Source organism: Papilio polytes, unplaced genomic scaffold, assembly GCF_000836215.1.
Source record: "Papilio polytes unplaced genomic scaffold, Ppol_1.0 DF821289.1, whole genome shotgun sequence".
Classification (NCBI taxonomy): Eukaryota; Metazoa; Arthropoda; class Insecta; order Lepidoptera; family Papilionidae; genus Papilio; species Papilio polytes.
This window is the reverse complement of record NW_013527915.1, coordinates 5,675,004-5,692,759: the sequence shown is the minus strand read 5'-3', so window position 1 is coordinate 5,692,759 and position 17,756 is coordinate 5,675,004. Positions and strand designations below refer to the sequence as shown.

General features: G+C 35.0%; 4 protein-coding genes across 4 annotated transcripts in view; 1 reads left to right on the top strand and 3 right to left on the bottom strand.

Moving 5' to 3' along the window:
* The window catches only part of LOC106109152 (UPF0505 protein C16orf62 homolog), a 6,903-nt gene extending 3,350 nt beyond the window's left edge, over positions 1-3,553 (bottom strand). Inside the window, exons 1-12 of the mRNA XM_013290557.1 lie at positions 3,442-3,553; positions 3,272-3,362; positions 3,092-3,196; positions 2,630-2,771; positions 2,300-2,454; positions 2,047-2,219; positions 1,601-1,943; positions 1,302-1,477; positions 954-1,069; positions 483-679; positions 111-257; positions 8-34 (exon numbers count right to left, since the gene is read on the bottom strand). Of these exons, the coding sequence (XP_013146011.1) occupies positions 8-34; positions 111-257; positions 483-679; positions 954-1,069; positions 1,302-1,477; positions 1,601-1,943; positions 2,047-2,219; positions 2,300-2,454; positions 2,630-2,771; positions 3,092-3,196; positions 3,272-3,362; positions 3,442-3,458 (1,689 nt within the window). The 5' untranslated portion in view covers positions 3,459-3,553. The remainder of the gene's footprint in view (positions 1-7; positions 35-110; positions 258-482; positions 680-953; positions 1,070-1,301; positions 1,478-1,600; positions 1,944-2,046; positions 2,220-2,299; positions 2,455-2,629; positions 2,772-3,091; positions 3,197-3,271; positions 3,363-3,441) is intronic.
* A 585-nt stretch (positions 3,554-4,138) lies between these two features.
* LOC106109222 (mpv17-like protein) lies at positions 4,139-6,396 on the bottom strand. The gene is made up of 4 exons (XM_013290632.1): positions 5,913-6,396; positions 5,664-5,800; positions 5,097-5,228; positions 4,139-4,781 (listed from the first exon to the last, which is right to left on the bottom strand). Exons 1-4 carry the CDS (start codon positions 6,037-6,039, stop codon positions 4,590-4,592), a joined length of 588 nt encoding a protein of 195 aa, XP_013146086.1. The 5' UTR covers positions 6,040-6,396; the 3' UTR covers positions 4,139-4,589.
* Positions 6,397-6,765: 369 nt separating this feature from the next.
* On the top strand, positions 6,766-12,299 carry LOC106109337 (tectonin beta-propeller repeat-containing protein 1). The gene is made up of 6 exons (XM_013290801.1): positions 6,766-9,710; positions 9,810-10,006; positions 10,090-10,299; positions 10,546-10,632; positions 10,734-11,055; positions 11,178-12,299. The coding sequence occupies exons 1-6, from the start codon at positions 6,902-6,904 to the stop codon at positions 11,357-11,359; spliced, it is 3,807 nt and encodes a 1,268-aa protein (XP_013146255.1). The 5' UTR covers positions 6,766-6,901; the 3' UTR covers positions 11,360-12,299.
* Positions 12,300-12,492: 193 nt separating this feature from the next.
* Positions 12,493-17,756, bottom strand: part of LOC106109151 (splicing factor 3B subunit 1) — an 8,656-nt gene continuing 3,392 nt past the window's right edge. The window contains exons 7-19 of the mRNA XM_013290556.1: positions 17,731-17,756; positions 17,442-17,645; positions 17,132-17,330; positions 16,901-17,059; positions 16,402-16,694; positions 16,062-16,220; positions 15,547-15,735; positions 15,175-15,357; positions 14,801-14,979; positions 14,270-14,515; positions 13,649-13,861; positions 13,075-13,291; positions 12,493-12,765 (exon numbers count right to left, since the gene is read on the bottom strand). Of these exons, the coding sequence (XP_013146010.1) occupies positions 12,607-12,765; positions 13,075-13,291; positions 13,649-13,861; positions 14,270-14,515; positions 14,801-14,979; positions 15,175-15,357; positions 15,547-15,735; positions 16,062-16,220; positions 16,402-16,694; positions 16,901-17,059; positions 17,132-17,330; positions 17,442-17,645; positions 17,731-17,756 (2,426 nt within the window). The 3' untranslated portion in view covers positions 12,493-12,606. The remainder of the gene's footprint in view (positions 12,766-13,074; positions 13,292-13,648; positions 13,862-14,269; positions 14,516-14,800; positions 14,980-15,174; positions 15,358-15,546; positions 15,736-16,061; positions 16,221-16,401; positions 16,695-16,900; positions 17,060-17,131; positions 17,331-17,441; positions 17,646-17,730) is intronic.

Genomic DNA, 17,756 nt, shown 5'->3' with positions numbered 1-17,756 from the left:
TCTGCACCAGCTCCAACAGTGGCATGAACGCATCCTGGAAATATCACTTTAGTCTAAATCTGTATTTACTGTTAAAAAATAAACATTTACCAGTAATTAAAATCTCTTACCATAAGAAACAGTTCCTCTACATCAGGGATGGACTTGAGCATCCTCTTGACGACGAGGTGGAAGTTGGAGGAGAACTCCTCGGTGGGTTTGCCGCACTTCAGCATGAAACGTATCGTTCCGCGCAGGATTATATTTGTGTGTTGTGTCTGTAAGATTTAAAACTTTAGAAGAATATGGAGGAATTTAAACTATTAGGTATTTGAACTGAGACAAAATGACTTAAAAAAAACTTACCAAGCAAAGCAATTAAAGCAATGGATGGCATAAAAAATACTATATTCGTTTTATGTTTCTACTACAGAAGGAGAATAAATATCTTGCTATTTATAATGCGTGATCTTCAAAAGGTTTGTTTTAAATGTGAATATTACTGAGAGCTGAGTGCAGGCGAACTGTATCCAGGGCTCGAGGACGTGCAGGAAGCTGGCGGTGGACTTGATGTTGGTGGCGATCTTCCACCAGGTCTGGCTGAGCGCCTCCGCCGGCAGCCGCCGCGCCCCCGCCGCCCCCACCGCCCCCGCACGGCACACGTGCTCGCCCACGCCACACAGCACCGGGCTTAACAGCACTGTTTACACATTTAACTGTGGCCATATAAATAAATAAATAAAAGCTTTATTATTTCACTATTGAAAATATACTTTTCATGAGAGCCTTGATTCCTGCACTAGGTTCCCTATGCTGCAGAAACTAATCCCTTTCCCCATTTGTCCCCATTGTGAAAATACTTGTACAAAAGAAGCTTAAACATTATGAAAATTAATAAAATGTGAAAAAAATCAGTAACAAACAACTCCTTATTAATAAATGTAAAACTGAAGTATTTAAAAAATCGTTCTTACCCATTTTATCAGCGGATTTCTGTATCATTTCCAATATTCTTGATGAATTTTCAATAACGTCTTGAGAATCGAATGAAGACAGAATACAAGCCAGAAACAATTCACTCGAAATGGATCTGTTTTGATGTTAGTTCAAAAATCATTAAAATACACGAGACTAGAAATTAAAGATACATCAAAAAGTAGACAAGTAACACTAAATTATTTTAAGATTAAAACTTTATAGCAGATCCTTGCTGCGAGAGCATGCATTCAGAAATAGGTACTATGTCTTATATAAAATTCCAAGCAGCCATTAATTTTGAATAGCACTATAAAATATGTTATTTTAATATTATTGATACATACTTATTTTCAAGTTCATCGCAATGATTCAAAAAGTCCTCCAAAAGTGTATGTTTATATTTATGATAGTTGAGTGTTCCAAACATTAACCAATTTACTGCTGGCTCATACAGATTTAAGTATTGGTCTTGTGTTAATAATTGTGCCCCATATTTTTTAGTCATCATTGGATGGAAAATCTATAAAAACAACAAATTTATAATATTTAATGTAAGTATATACTTTCATAGAAGAAGGATTGAACAAAAACTGAATTGAAAAAAAAAACTTGAATTAGAGCAAAATATTCAACACAATCCTACCTGTTCATAATCTTCTAGAAATTCTTTAAGATTTTCATAGAAATATTCTTCACTGTCCTTTCCCAACAGCTTTGCGGCGACATTACATAAATATACACGCAAATAAACCGCAACCAATGGGTTAGCAATGCCTCTGATCATCGTTGTCAGTCTTTTAATGACCAATTTAATATCATTTTTATTAATAAACACATAGCACTTCAACAATGACATTTCCATATATAACCGTGGTAGTAATTCCCTTATAGATGCCATTTTAAACATCCAGTTCTGGCAAGTCTCTTTAGCTGATTCTGGGACTTGTGACGGATCTATGTCCATTGGTGATTTAATAATGTTGTCACTAAAATTAAAAGGAGGAAAAAATAAAGAAACTGTACAAGTTAATATTAACAGTATTATACAAAAGAGACAATCAGAATTCTGTATGAAAAATTATTACTTACCCATTGCTTTTATTTTTTAATCTATTGAATACCAAATTGCCGAAATTGTCCAATATATCGCATATCAATATAAATTTGCTTGGATAAAACTGCATTACATTGAAATCTGAGAGTAGCTTTGAGCATTGGATGCAGATTTTGAAGGCTTTTACTCTTTGTTCTGTGTCCCATGCCTAGTAAAGAACAAATTTTAATTAAAAATATTATGCTGTTATTTTACCATCAAATTAACACATTTATAATACACTTTTACCTTTTTAATTTCTTCATCAAGCATATTAATTTTTCCAACAAACTCCTGTTGGCTGAGACCTATGGTCTTTCTGATGGAACCTTCATCAAACTCATCCAACTGTTCCAATCTATGTTTTACTTTCTCATTCAAATTTGATACCTGTCTTATAAGAGCTGAAAATGAACTAACTTAAAATGTAACAAAAAAGAAAAAAGAAAAATTGTTAATTAATTAAATGTATATTTTTGTACATTTTAAAATATTTTTAGTTAATAAATGAAAAGTAAGGATACATATTATAAGGGGTGGAACTTTTTTAAAGTGTTAGGTGCATCTGGATTTTGTTACCTTTTTCTCCACCCGGCAAAAAACTGCTTACAATAGTCAATTTTTCCCCTGTTGTGAATTTGTTTAATATATTTGCCCGTCTTTTGCTCCATACTTGTGAATAATTTTTTTGTGTATCTATTTCAATTATTGGCTCCAAATCCTAAACAATAAAAAATCTTAACTTTTAATATATTGAAATATATGACAGAAATTACTGTAATAATTTAATTTAATTCACACTAAATATGCGCTAGATGTTAAGTTACAGAAACCATAGTCTCTCCTACTATTATAATAATTCAACTATGTTTAAAATCAATATTAATCAATATTATTTTTCACATTTTCACCATAGCAGATCTAATGTGTCAGTGAAGAACTATTTTAACTAACTTCAAAAAGGAGGAGGTTCTTAATTTGTCTGTTTCTTTTAAATTTCTAATGTACCTAAATGCATGCTAACATATTTCTTTTAATTACCTCATCATCTTTAGCCTGTTCAAATTTCAACAAGGGATCTGCCTCCTCAAATGCTTCAGTCCATTTATTTATACTATCAATAAAATTTTTGCTCATACTCTGCTTCTGTAAAACAAAAACCTTAGTTTAGTTGGCTTTTACAGTAAAGCAGTTAACACATATAAAACATAGTTAGCTAACCACATTTATGACTTCAACTTTTAATGGATGGGTGGATACTTTTAAACTGGGGTAATCATGACTATTCTTGGTTGGTTTTTTGAGTGTAGTCCTGTAAATATAAACTATAGTTTACATTATTCTACTGACATGAACTTCCAATAACTTATTCAATAAACTTTTTGCATTACCATTTGTATGTGGGCATAGCGCTTATGTTTATTTTTTATTACAATAGTACAAATAATAAACAATCTTTCTTTGCAATTTAATTTAGAATGAAAACATAAATTGACAAACTGAGAATGACAGATGACAGCTATTTTGACAATAGCAAAAATTTAAGTTGACAGTTAGCAAAGACTACAGATAAGAAAACTCAAGTCACTGATCTAGATAAATAGACGCAAACTGCAGATTTCTATTTATCACCGTCCTCACCACTTCCAGATTTCATGACGTCATGGTCACAGGTCCTGTAATTCCATCCAGACCTATCCTATAAACACTGTAATTTATATTTTTAAAATGTTTTCATCCTTACGAAGTGTCGAAACCACTGAACCTCGGTTTTCTCATCTTTAGTTGCTGGGTAGTTAGCAGTATATAACTATATAATGCTTTGAGTTCAGGAAAGGCACATTGAAATAATTTAAGGAGCTAAATTAATAATGGATATTAACTGAAACAAACGCTTAATAGTGTTATTTAATAACAAAATATTTTATTTAAATATTATACCTGTATCACATCACAATTTATGAAGTTTATAATTTCTTACAACACAATATTATCACAATTTCTATTACCTAATTCAAAATACATTTGTAAAAACACTATTTTATGTAAACAAAGGAATAAATAAATCATAACCTTAACACAGTTTTAAATAATTTATCTTTGAAATCACCAAAAAATAAAATTAAAGAGTTTTCAACTCACATTACTGTCAATAATAAATAAAAATCATTATAATACTGTATAATACAATTACAAATAAATTGACTCTAGTATATCTATCTAGAAGGAACTTTGATTGAATACAAAGAACTTTGGTTAAATTACAAATATCTTAAATTCAACCAATTCTAGTCAAATATTTTATACTACTTTTAGAATGCTTTGCCATTGGTACCATTGTCATTGTATTAAAAAAAAAACAATAATTTATCTCAAGGTCAGAAGGCTACAATATAAAATACTATACATGAAAAAGTTGGTAAGCATCTACTTGGTAAGCCAACTCAGTATAATTACTAACTTAAAAATTAGAATACTGATATCCCATCTGTTTAAAAAATTGTCTAATAAATAATATTTGTCTAAATGGTAATAGTTTTCATATATTACTCAGCATTTTAACATTACTTTTTTTTGCTCTTTGAGGTAAATCTTCCTTCTCAAGATGTTTCATATAAGCAAGAAAACAGGTCCACATGAGACTGCACACACTGATGAAAGGTACTCTGTTCTTTGGTGGAATAAAACAGAAGTTAACTAGAGCCACAGCTGGCCATATGGATGCTCCAACCTGAAAAAAGTATGCTTCTAGTTATCACAATGACAATGAGAGGATAAAGTCCAAGCATATACAAGTGCATTTATGTATTAAAGTCCAAGTTTAGCCCTATCAAAGATAATATTTATTAGTTTATTAGATAATAGATAAAAGACACTTTTTTTGCATTTCTTGACCTGATTTGAAGACCTTGAAGCCAGATATATGTCATAGAAGTGTTTTATAGACAATTTAAGCTATTTCAAGCTACCTACTCTTAAGCTATCTGACTAGGTAGTGTAAATTATGTAGTGTAGTGCATAATAGTATAAATATAAATTAAAATACCTTATATGTAGGCCAGAATTTAGCATTCACTTCTGCTACTGCTTCGTCAAAAGATTTCATCTCCAACATACTCATGCCAAAATAAAAACTGCACATTGCAAATGGGGTGTATGTTACAGTTTCAACAGCTGTCTGAAAAAATATATTCATATGTTTAATTTCATAAAACAAAAAAGTCATTGACATAAATACAAGTAAATTATCTAAAATATGCTAATTTATTCAAGGTTTCTTCCAAATTATTTCAATGTGACAAACACTATATTATGATAATTTATATGCACATGATACTCTAATTTTTATATAGTACATAATTTATATGTACAGATACTCTACTACTTATAAAGAAGTACACATAAAAAACCACAGACATATATTGGTAATAATAAACACAATTACAAATTGGTTATCATGGACTCCTCAATTTCTTTGAAACGGATAAATGTTTTTACCTATTGATTCTCTACCTAGTAGGGCAAATAATTTTCTGTTTTATATTATTACACACCTGTTCTTTTCATTCAAAACAAGTATAAGATAGAATACAGGTTAATAAATAATAATGACCTTTATAAGACCAGCACGAATAGTATTTCCAGGCCACATAATACTAGCTATAGTTAGCCATGTGTACAAAGTAGGTGCAACATAACAGGAACCCCATAAGCCAAAACGAGCACATCTCCACCAATCATAGCCTTCATCTGAAAGTTAACAATAATTTACTACATGATATACAAGCCAACAAACTAAGCTAAGGTACATATAATACAGTCTATACACATAAATCATATATAATTATAAATGATAGCTTACCACTGTCTTTTGTTTCAAATGTCTGTTGAATTAAACTTGAAATTGGCCAAATAATGCCATAAGATGCCATACCCCTTAATAAAGGATAGTTATCATATACAACTTTTATTTTACTTAGTACACTCATGTTGCTAAACACAAAATGAAACCAGTAGAAATGTTACAAAATAAAAATTAAATTTCAAATTGGGATATGAAATGTTTTTCTGGCAATATACCAATTACGACTACTCTACTCGGAAGTTTTAACTGAGATGACTGACGGATCTATTTCTAAACATGGCCTTGGAAGGCTTTTTCGCAGTATGTTTAATTTCAGCACGGATCACAATCTAGATTATTTACGAGTAAATCAATTGTGATGCTGGCAATTTTTAAACTATGCGTATCATTATTTGAATTCATTTTAAAAATTGAGAAGCTTAAGAAATACTTGAATTATTGTTATACACATAAAATTCTTATTTAGCGAGGTTAACATTATGTCAATGTCAATTTTAATATGTCAATAACATGTGTTTGTGAGATGACAAATTGGGACAAGTTTAGAAATACAGACATGGTTGAAACTATTTCCATTAAAGGGTTCTTGTTAACCAAAAAAATCTCACAATCCCAAAGTGCGGAGATTTCAAAAGTTATCAGTGTTTGCTAATTTGCTAGTTTTATTGGATATTGTGTTATAATGTGATAATTACCACAAATAGATTTTTGACACACGTAAAATATTTTTTCTATAGTGTTTAAAACAGATGATTTGATTTTATAATCTATGAAATGAAGTAATAAAAAAACCAAAAATCGGTGAAAGATTGCTTCGCTACTTGTTAATATTTATTTAAAATGTATTTAGTTCTTCGATGTAGCTAAAAATATTTAATTGTTGCTTTTAGAATATAAGTGTAATAAAATGAATTCTAGTTTGAACATGCACAGGTAATTTTAATTTACTGTTTCTGCGGATAAAAAATCGTTTCGCTCTATTAAAAATGTCTAGTAATTCTCTTTTATTCTCAATCAATAATGAGGGTAAAGTATACGCTCTCTCGACTAGTGGATCTTGTTGGAGAGAATTTATGTATCTTGGCATAGAGTTTAAGACATTGTCAGCTGTGCCGCATTTTTTGTGGGCGGTTGGAGGTGATCGTCAAATTTACCTTCACGTCCACGGTCTTGAGATACCAATTCGTGTAAAAGAAGAGTCCTATGAGAACGAGAGATGGCTTCCATTAGAAGGTTTTTCTGGACGACTACTACCAACAGACAGATACCATTTTTCGTCCCAGGATGGTAGTAAAGATAGGTCAATAGATTCCATAAGACTTCCTTCTATGGCGTGGCAATGGGAAGGAGACTGGCAACTAGAATTAACATTGGATGGTCAACCATTAGATCATGATGGATGGAGTTATGCAGTTGACTTTCCTGCACAATTTGGTCCAGTAAAGCAGTGGAAGTCTTGTGTTAGAAGAAGAAAATGGATCCGATATCGAAAGTTTAGTGCAATGAATTCATGGTGTGCTATAGCTCCTCTCCATAAAGATCCAACACAAGAACCTTTTATTGATGTTAATATTGGTGGTAATCAGATTCCGTATGCTTCACCGGGCACACTTGCAGTATGGGCTATCACAGCACATGGACGTGTCATGTACAGAACAGGTGTCAGTACAAGTTCTCCTGAGGGACAAAAATGGATCAATGTGAGTATTCCACCAAATTGTGATATTAAGCAAATTTCTGTAGGCCCTACAGGGCTTGTATGGGCTTTATTATGGACAGGGAGGGCTATTATTAGAAAAGGAGTTACCAAAGATTGTCCCACGGGGGATGGATGGCTTGAAGTCAAATCTCCACCTGAAACAAAACTCTCTGTCCTCTCAGTTGGAGTTAATGTTGTATGGGCTGTGAGCACTGATACTAGAGTATGGTTTAGAAAAGGTATTGATGGGAATTCAGCAGGAACTTCAGAAATAGCTGCAATGGGCACTGGATGGTTGGAAATGAATGGGAATATGGTGCATATTTCTGTAGGCATCAATGACCAAGTTTTTGCTATTGGAGAATCCAACAAGAATGTTTATTGGAGAAGTGGAATAACTCTGGCTGAGTTGACTGGTAAAAGATGGAGGATGGTGCAGGCTAATATGCAATTAAGTCGTACATCAAGCACAGCAAGTATTATATCATCTGCTTCAAATCCCAAACATCACAGTCTCAATATGTTAAATGAATCAAACACAAGTGAGTTAAAGTCAAACATCCACTTGCATAGTTCTTGGGAAGAATCACATTCTGCACCCATTGAGAATACCTTGCCTATTAAATCTGCAAGAGAATCTAGAGCCAAGAAAAGTAGTAACATTGAGACCATTGACCTAAGTGGGAAAAGTTATGAAACCACATTAAAAAATCCTCGTGCTTGGAGCCCTGTACGCAGTGTAGGCTCTGTTGTTGGTATGGAAGCTCAACCAGACAGTGACAGCAGTGTATTTGATACTGACTCAGGAATGTTCTTTGATGATGAAGTAAGTCAAACAGCTTGGGGAACCTGTGATACATCCTGGGCCTTTGTGGAAGCCGGAGGCTGTTCTGTAGACACAGTACAAGTGCCTCATTGGTTCTCAGACTCACAAAATGCTTTTAATTCTGATATTACAGCTAAATGGAGATTTTCAATATTGGAGAGTTTAAAAAATAGGAACAGTATGGATGTTGATTTATCTCGCTATGGTTTAGCTATTGAAGAGAAAGGTTGGACTAGAAGCAGTGAGGCTAGATTAGTTACTGCTATTAACTCCAGTGAGGACTGTATAATATCTTTGTATTGGCATGCTACTGAAAATACTGGCACCTTATCTGTCTTCCAACCAGATGGCACTATCAAGTTTATTCTTAATTTAGGTGAGATAAGCAGTATTACTACATGTTCAGAGCCAGGAAATCCCAGAATTTCTTTGGTAGTTCCAAACCAAAGTAAAGATGTGATTAAGATACAATATATGACAGAAATGGAACAGGAGGAGTGGGTTAATGTGTTAGTTGATATTACATCTCAAATACATGGATTGTCAGGAAGGCCTTCCAATAACTCTGTATGGGCTGTAACAAATTCAGGAGATATACTGAACTGGGATCCTTTACCAGCTAGATTAAATTGTGAAGAAAATGGTAGATATACAAAAGAATTTCAAGTGTTTGGAAAGAATATGACATCTGGATTTTCAACAGCACTGCACAATAATTTCACTCCTGGTTGCATATTGAAAATGTCTGGATGTTTATTTGATGACATAACAAGATTTCACATTAACCTCCAGGGTCCAGAGGTAAAGAAACAAAGGCATAAAATAGAGACTGAAGTGACCGAAGTACCTTTTCATTTCAATGTCAGATTTGATGAAAACACAGTTGTGTGTAATACAAAGGTTTCTGGTAATTGGGGAGCAGAAGAACGTCACAAGCTACCCTTGGCTAAGGGACAAGAGTTTTCTTTGAAAATTGTTTCGGAAATTAAAGGATTCACTGTTGTAATCAATGATGAGAAGTATTGCTCTTATAAGCATAGAATGTCACCAGAAACAATAACATCTGTATTAGTTCAGGGGCAGTTAAGACTTTATACAATGGAATATTCATCAACAAGTGTGATAATTGGTCCTGATGAAATGTTCTGGCGTATGATGGGAGGCTATTTACGCAAAGTTGAGTGCAGTCAGAATGGTTTTGTATGGGGAATTTCTCATGATCACAGAGCATGGGTTTACACTGGAGGTTGGGGCGGTGGTAATTTGAAAGGTAGGTAATAATGTTTATGATGTTGTTTATGACATATTTTAAAAATGTTTTTATCATGGAAATTGACATTCTATGATATATAAATTATAATTCTTTCAGGAATAGGAGGAAATGAAGCTATTCATGCAATGACTGATACACAAACTTATTGTGTGTATGAAAATCAAAGATGGAATCCATTGTCAGGATATACATCCACTGGGCTTCCCACTGACCGATATATGTGGAGTGACATCACTGGCAAACTAAAAAGAACGAGGGAACATACCAAGCTACTAAATCGACATTGGCATTGGGTACATTCAGTTTGAATAATAATTCACAATTTATTGGAGTACAATAAAATAATTTTGGAACTTTTAACAATTCCTTATTTTAGGTATCTGAATGGATGGTGGATTATAATACCCCTGGTGGGGTTGACAATGAAGGATGGCAATACGCCACGGATTTTCCGGCTCCTTACCACGGAAAAAAGATTTTTACCGATTGCGTTCGACGGCGCCGATGGTATAGAAAAGCTCAAATTAATACCGAAGGTCCCTGGGTTCGCGCTGGAAATACTGGACTACTTGATATTTCTATTTGGGTATGTAAATACACTTCTATAAAATATACATTAATTCATATGTATGTATTGGAAAAAGTTGTTACTAAAATGTAAGTGTAATTATAATTCACTATTATGTCAGACATATTGGCTTCTCGCCAATTAAATGTACTAAAGACTTACTGTCAAATAAACATATGTTTATCAATACATTTTTACCATCTGTTCTGATTTTAGAAGTTAAAATTGTAATTAATCTTTAAATTGTTCTTTTCTGTTTGATAGACAAATGGTAATCAGGCTTCAGTATGGGCAGTGACTGTTGGAGGTGACGCCATCTACAGAACTGGAGTCACGCCCACAACTCCTGCTGTGAGTACAAGTCAAAATTAGAATGAATTATATTCCAATCGTAATTTTTATTACCTAGTTGTCCTTAAAACTTTGGTTATGATTTCACTCATTAATTTTAGGGTGCTCATTGGGAACATGTGAATAGCCCCCAAGCTTTACTGGCAATAAGCACATGCAATAATATAATTTGGACTGTTGGAAGGAAAGGAGAACTATATTATAGACAAGGTGTATCTGAAGAGAACCCTGGCGGTTCCGATTGGAAACTAATAGAGGCACCAAAGTGTGGTTTCACTTACGGCCACAAGGGGTCAGTCGGTGCTAAAGCAATTTCTGTCACCAAAACCTCGGCTTGGGTTATACTCACCAATGGTGCGATTGCTGTTAGAACTGGCATAAGTAAAGAACAACTAGATGGTAAACAGTGGAAATTTATATCGGGTAAGAATTAAACCTATATTTTATGACATATTTGCAATATTTCTCTCAACATTCCCTTAAATATCTCTTTAAGTACATTTTCCTTTATTCAATTTATATATTTTTTTTCTTAATGTCTACAGACAGCGAGCAAACATACAAAGATATATCGAGTATCGAGGGTGAGGTGTGGGCGGTGCGCGCTGACGGGACGCTGCAGCGGCGGCTCGGCGTCACCGCAGAGCCCCCCGCCGGTACCACCTGGCAGACAGTGCTGCATGCACACTTCATGCATGTATCCGCCAGAGGAGGCTGCTTTGCATAGTATAGCCCTACTAACTTATCTGACCCGGCTGCTATAAGTAAAACTATATTACAATAGCTCAATGGACTGTTGTCTTTCTTTTATTTTTAAATCTGTTATTTTGTCAGCTTTTTTTACTGCTAACAGTGATACACCTTTCCCGGGCCAGATAAGTTGGTCACAGTATACTAGCAAATTTAATCATGACAGTTAAAGTACTGCCTATAGTTTAGAATTTTTGGCTATGTGATATAGGGCATGTATGAGTAAAATGGGGCATAATATTTTTGTCAAATTTAATTTTTAATTTATTGTATTGAAAACCAAAAATTTTTATGTTTTTGATTTATTATTTAATCGGTTCTAAAAGATAGAAGTTATCGAATCGTAAAGATCATTTAACCAGTGTTTAAAAAAAAAAGTGTACTATGTTCTAAAATAGCAGAAAAAATTACATACTTTTCAAAATTTAACTCATTCAAAATTAAATTTACTATTTCGCTTATAGTCGCTAACTATTTTATATGGTAGCTAAATGGCAGTGTTTTAGATTTAAATTGAGACCTGGATTTATTTATTACTTGAAAGCTCTTAAACATGTATTAGATTCTGTTTCAAGCTCTAACTAAAACTCTAAATTCTCTAACCATCTTATAATTCATATTTTCCAAGTATTTTTTATGTTTCAGGGTTCAAAAAAACATTCCCATATAAAAGATCTCTTGTAGATTTAAAATTAAATGAATTTATTTTAGGTTGCTCAAAAAACACTTATACACTTTTTTGTAGGTATTTTATTTATTGAATAGGATTAAATTTAGCTTTTTTATTTATATCATTTGTATAATGTACATAAACGGCTAGTCAGTCTAAATTATAGATAATTTTTTATTCTTATTATTATACAAAATAAGATTATAAGCAAAAGTATTAAAAGATTGTACCAAAAATTTAAGCTTAATGCTTCCCATGGTAAATAAAATATTTCCTTTGATTTTGCTTTTTATTAAACCCTATTTACATTTAATAATTAGCATTCAAATATTTAAGATCAGTTTTAATTGATATTTAAGACTGGGTGTTATAGAGACACTCATGAAACCGTGATAAATTATAAACTAAGTGATTTAGGCTTAAAAATTAAACAAAGTTGCTTCCGACTCTTATAATTATATATTTTTTTCTGAATTATTCTAAATGTAAGTGAATACAAAAAGAAAACAATCCCGCAATGGTGTATGTAGGTAGAGGTGGAGGTGGAGGTGTAGTTAGAGCGTGTAGTCGAGCTCGTATCTGAGGAAGTGGTTGTGCGCGTCGTTGTGGATGCGCGGGTAGCCCGCCACCAGCCCGTCCTGTCCGCCGATGTACAGCGTGTTGTAGATCTTCCAGTACACGTCGCGCACCTTCCGCGCGGGGTGGAACAAGCCCTGCACAGATACATTATTTATATTTCTCAATTCTAAGAATCCCATTTAAACATTACCTGCTGTACATTTATTGACTAGCAGTAGGAATTATCTTCGGAGAGAATAACATTAAAATTGTTTTTTCATTGCCCATATACAATAGTTTAAAATAGCAATGTGTAGCTTTAATAACATCACGAAAAAATGTCCTCAATTGCATAAGTTTACGTGGCTAATCCAAAAGGGGGTAGTCAGAAAACAGATTTAATTAAGCACGGCGTTAGCTAAATCTACAAACCCAAGATTGTTTATCTTAAATATTATCTTCACCTGTAGTGCATACTGCAATATCTTGATAGGTCCAAGGGCGACCCTCATTCCCTCCACAGCGTCCATGAAGGCCTGCACCAGATGGGGCGAGGTCTCGAAGATGTTGGGCCACACGTGGTTCAGCAGGTGAATGAGGGCGTCCTCGCAGCCGAAGCCGTACACGCCAAGCGCCATGTGTTTTATCGCCGCGCACGCCGTTTGCCGATGTACAAGGTCTCTGGATATTAAAAAGACAACATGACGTCATTAATGTCGGTTGCACGGACGAAAAACCATGACTCATTGTCACGTTCCACCTTAACCGAGCATGAGAGCGAGAGATCGAAATTAGAGATGGAAAGGCATGATCAGTCGAAGCATTTTCGTGTTAATAAATTATCGTTTGTCAACAGAATAAACCATTTTTTTATCTACAAATCTGAAAGAAACATACTATTATTGCGACAGATTCACCATAATAATCTGTTGTCTGGTGATCAACTCAAACAACCAATTAACTGCCACTCTTAAACAGTTTTTAAATAAAGTACTATTGCAACAAATGTGAATATAAGAACAGCATATACAATATTACCTGTCCATAAGTGCGTCTTCGAGCAAGGGGCAGACCGCGTAGATGTAGTCCTTGCCCATCTCCCCGATGTACTCGAAGAGGAAGGAGAGCGACTTGAGCACTCCGTTCTGCACGTTGAGCTCGGGCACGCGGTACTCGTTCATGAGCGCGGGCAGCACCGTGAACGGCGAGCACGTCTCCGCCACTATGGCGATCGCCACCGTCGTACATACTCTGCACAATACATTGCGATTATTGAAAAAATAATATCGGTAATTCACTTTCATTTAAAAAAAATCTCCATGGCATGAAACATGTAGTGTAATTTCAAACTACCATTTTAAGTAAAAAATTAGAAATATTGTAAAACCGACGGGAAATAAACTGATGCAGTCATTTTCTGCAAACAGATATCATTTTCAAATATTAATAACTAAAAAAGGAAATAAACAATCGATAACACATTAAACTCATATTGTATATGTGAAAGTTTAGATGGATGGATGTTAGTGTTTGTAGCCTAAACGTCTGAACAGACCTCGATGAAATTTGGCAAAGACGTAGAGGATAGTCTGTAGTCAATTATACGCGAACGGAGTCGCGGGCGAAAGCTAGTACATTATACTTTTACGTTGAACATACCTGTTCTGTCTCTCCTGTACTTTCAAGTTATTTAGCAGCGTGGCGAGCACGTCGTGGGGGCCGATGGCCTTGGCGATGTATCCGAAGGTGTTGACGGTGGCGCGGCGGATGGCCTTCTTGTGCGCCTTCAGCAGCTCCAGCAGCTCGAAGCAGATCCTCATCCACTCGCGCGCCGACACGAACTCCGGCCCGCGGTCCGCGATGCGACCAACTAGATCGATACAATTCTCTTGTACTTTCTCATGTCTAATAACACACGAAATTGTTTATTAGTATTTTTATTTATGTATACACATTTAAATAATAAGATAGCGTTATAGGAATACATCAATCACATTGCTATTTGAATGGTTAAGATTTTGTATTGATGTGTCAAACACTGGCATAAATGCTTTGAACAACAAAGATATTAGTCCAACTATGGAAGGTTTGCTAGGACCGAGTTATGTTCTTACATAGATATTATTATGGATGGAAATGTACGCAACTATAAATTAATATAAAAATATTACGCTAAAGATGATGGTATACCTGTTTTTCAATATGGGTGTCAGTCTTGGCAAGAGGTCTTTGATGGGTGGTGTCATTTTAGTCATTCCGATAACGTTGACGATGGCCTTCAGCGCGCCCAGTATCGAACCCAACACTTCAGGATATTCTTCACCCAGATACTCATAAAGTACTACGCCAAGATGGCCCATTAATTTTTCCTGCAAAAGAATTATTATTTACATTTGCTATGTTGAACATGTCACTCAGGTTGATTAAAAAGGTAAAATATGCCTGTTATACTTTTGCCAATTAATTTAAAAAAGTTTAATAACATATGTATGCAGCTGTACTCCATTCTATAAAATAAAAAACAGTGTTTTACAAAAGTCCTATGTATTCAGGGCTCTACCAACCTCTTGGCAGGTCTTCATGACGACAGCGATGCGCGAGATGAGGTCGGCGGCCTGCTGGCGCACCTTGGCGGACTTGTTGTTCATGCGCCACAGGATGATGCCGCAGATCTGCGGCAGGTACGGCTTCACGCGCTTGCCCAGCTGATTCACGATCGTACCGAAACCGTTCAGCATCACCACATCCTGCAAACAGACGTATTCTATAACACTTAACGGAACTATTTGATATACCAATTTAAAAGTATTCCGTAAGTATTTTAGTAATAAAAGTATTAGGAAAATATGTATTTGCCACAGAAATACCGACCAAAATTATAATGCTAACCATGTAAAGTATTTTAAATCTTATTTATAATTAAATGATGTATTCACCTCAGTAGTTTGTTCCTGGAATGCGTACAAGATGCCGTCAATGAGAGCTTCCTCCAACTTGGAGTCGATATCAGCTGCACCCAAGTTTGCGAGGATCTTCTCAATCGACTCCATAACCATTTTTCTGTACTGCTCATTGTCGTCTTTTAGGTCGTCCACAATTCTGTTTATTATCTCTGAAGCTCCGACCTGCAATAATTCACATTAATTCTATAAAGTGCAGGAATTCGGAATTAAAAAGAAATACGAAAATAAATAATAACAGTTTTTAATTCCTCACAGATATATCGCTAAATAATACTCATACTAATGTTATAAATGCGAAAGTTTAGATGAATGGATGTTTGTAAGAGTTTATAGCCAAAACGGCTCAACGGATTTCGATGAAATTTGGTATAGATCCTCTATATATATAGTCTGGAAGAAGACATAGGCTACTCTCTTTTAATTTTTTTTTTATTCCAAACGAACGGAGTCTCGGGCGAAAGCTAGTTAAAGATAATTGTGTGACTGACCTTATTAGCAATTTCAACAGTGGTATCGACCAGTTGTCGGTAGTTACGTCTATCGAGGGCCATGCGGTGATTCCAGAAGTGCTTAAAGAAGTGCGGCAAGATCTCATCCATAATGTACTGAGGCTCCACGCCGTCAGTACCGCAACACTGTTTTACTACCTACAACAAAAACAGAGACATTTTAAACACATATTTTTTTTTAAATTTCAAGACCCCAAATTAAAACAAATAAGAAACAATCTTAAATCGTAATAAGATAGCAAACTCTTTTCGAAACCAAATGTAACTAAAAATATAGGATGTCATAAGTCATAACCCTGCCAACATATTATGTATTTACCTTCAAGACAATCTTTTTCATTTCTTCATCAGGTGACTGGAACTCACGAATGAGGATAAGCATCACTTCTCTGGTATAATAATTAGCGTATTCTGCGTCCATGAGGGGGATGAGGTATCCAATAGCCTTGAGGAAAGCGGCCAGACCTTTGCCTCTGTGCGTCCTGATACCCTTCCACAGCGGCTTCAGTACTGAGTCGAATGACTCGATACCGTACGGAGTCGCAGCTTCGGCTAAAGCGGCGCTCGCCAACGCAGTGATTGTTCGCACTTTTTGTTGCTCATCCACAAGTCCTGTAAAAAAAAAATATTTACCAAAGTATGAAAATAAATACTATGTATATCTTGTCAGCTCTTAAATTTATGCAATTCGTTTTTAAATATTTTTAAATAATTTTAAAACACAATTTTAAGTGTAGTGGGGCATACTGGGAGGTGAGACGCAGTGCGCTAATGACTTTGGGCCTAGATTAAGAAAAACGCATTAATTGTGAACTTACCATGTTCAATAATCTCCACCAGAGATTTAAGATGTGGTAGAATAGCACAGCCCATAAGAATAGCAATCTGCTGCACAATCTTTATACCGGTGTGCCGTGCCTGCCATGACTTCTTAGATCTGCATACAGCCTTCAAGAATGGCAGTAGAGAAGGTATACCTGAAAGCAATTTTTAGTCCATAAGTTAGCAACAATGACTGCTACAATTATCAATATTAGCACAATTTATACCTAAAGCTGAGGCGACGACAGCGAATGCTCTTGCGGTAGTGTTTCTTACGTATTCATCAATATTGTCAATGTCAGGTCTCATTGTAGAGATCATGGTGGCCAGACCGGCAGCCTTCGCAAGGTTGGATATAATTTCACGACCTTCCACACGCGCGTAGTAATCTTCGTCAATCAAAAGAGGTTCTATCACCACCAAGATCTGAAAGAAATATCGTAAGAAATTAAAATTATCATAACATGAAACAATACAATTTTTAAAACACACTATAATTTGTTTCATTATTTAGTAGTAATTGAAATGTCTCTTTACCTTATGCACATAAGGTCGTACAAGATCATCCAGCTTATAGAGAATTCTGTCGATGACCTTGACTAGAAGATGCCGTTCCTGGTCCTCCAGAGTGGGGCTCATGAGCAGCGGGAGGATTTGGTTGAAAAGCGGGCCTGCACCGAAATCGCGCGCCTTGTCCGTTATCTGACGCAGCGCCGCCTTGCACATCGGTGGCGTGCCGTTCTGAAAAAATAACACAAAACTGAATTTTATTCAACAAAACACATAACATTTATATCATAAAAAGAAAGTAAAACAGACAACTGACCTTAATCTTTAGCAAGAGTTTCATGA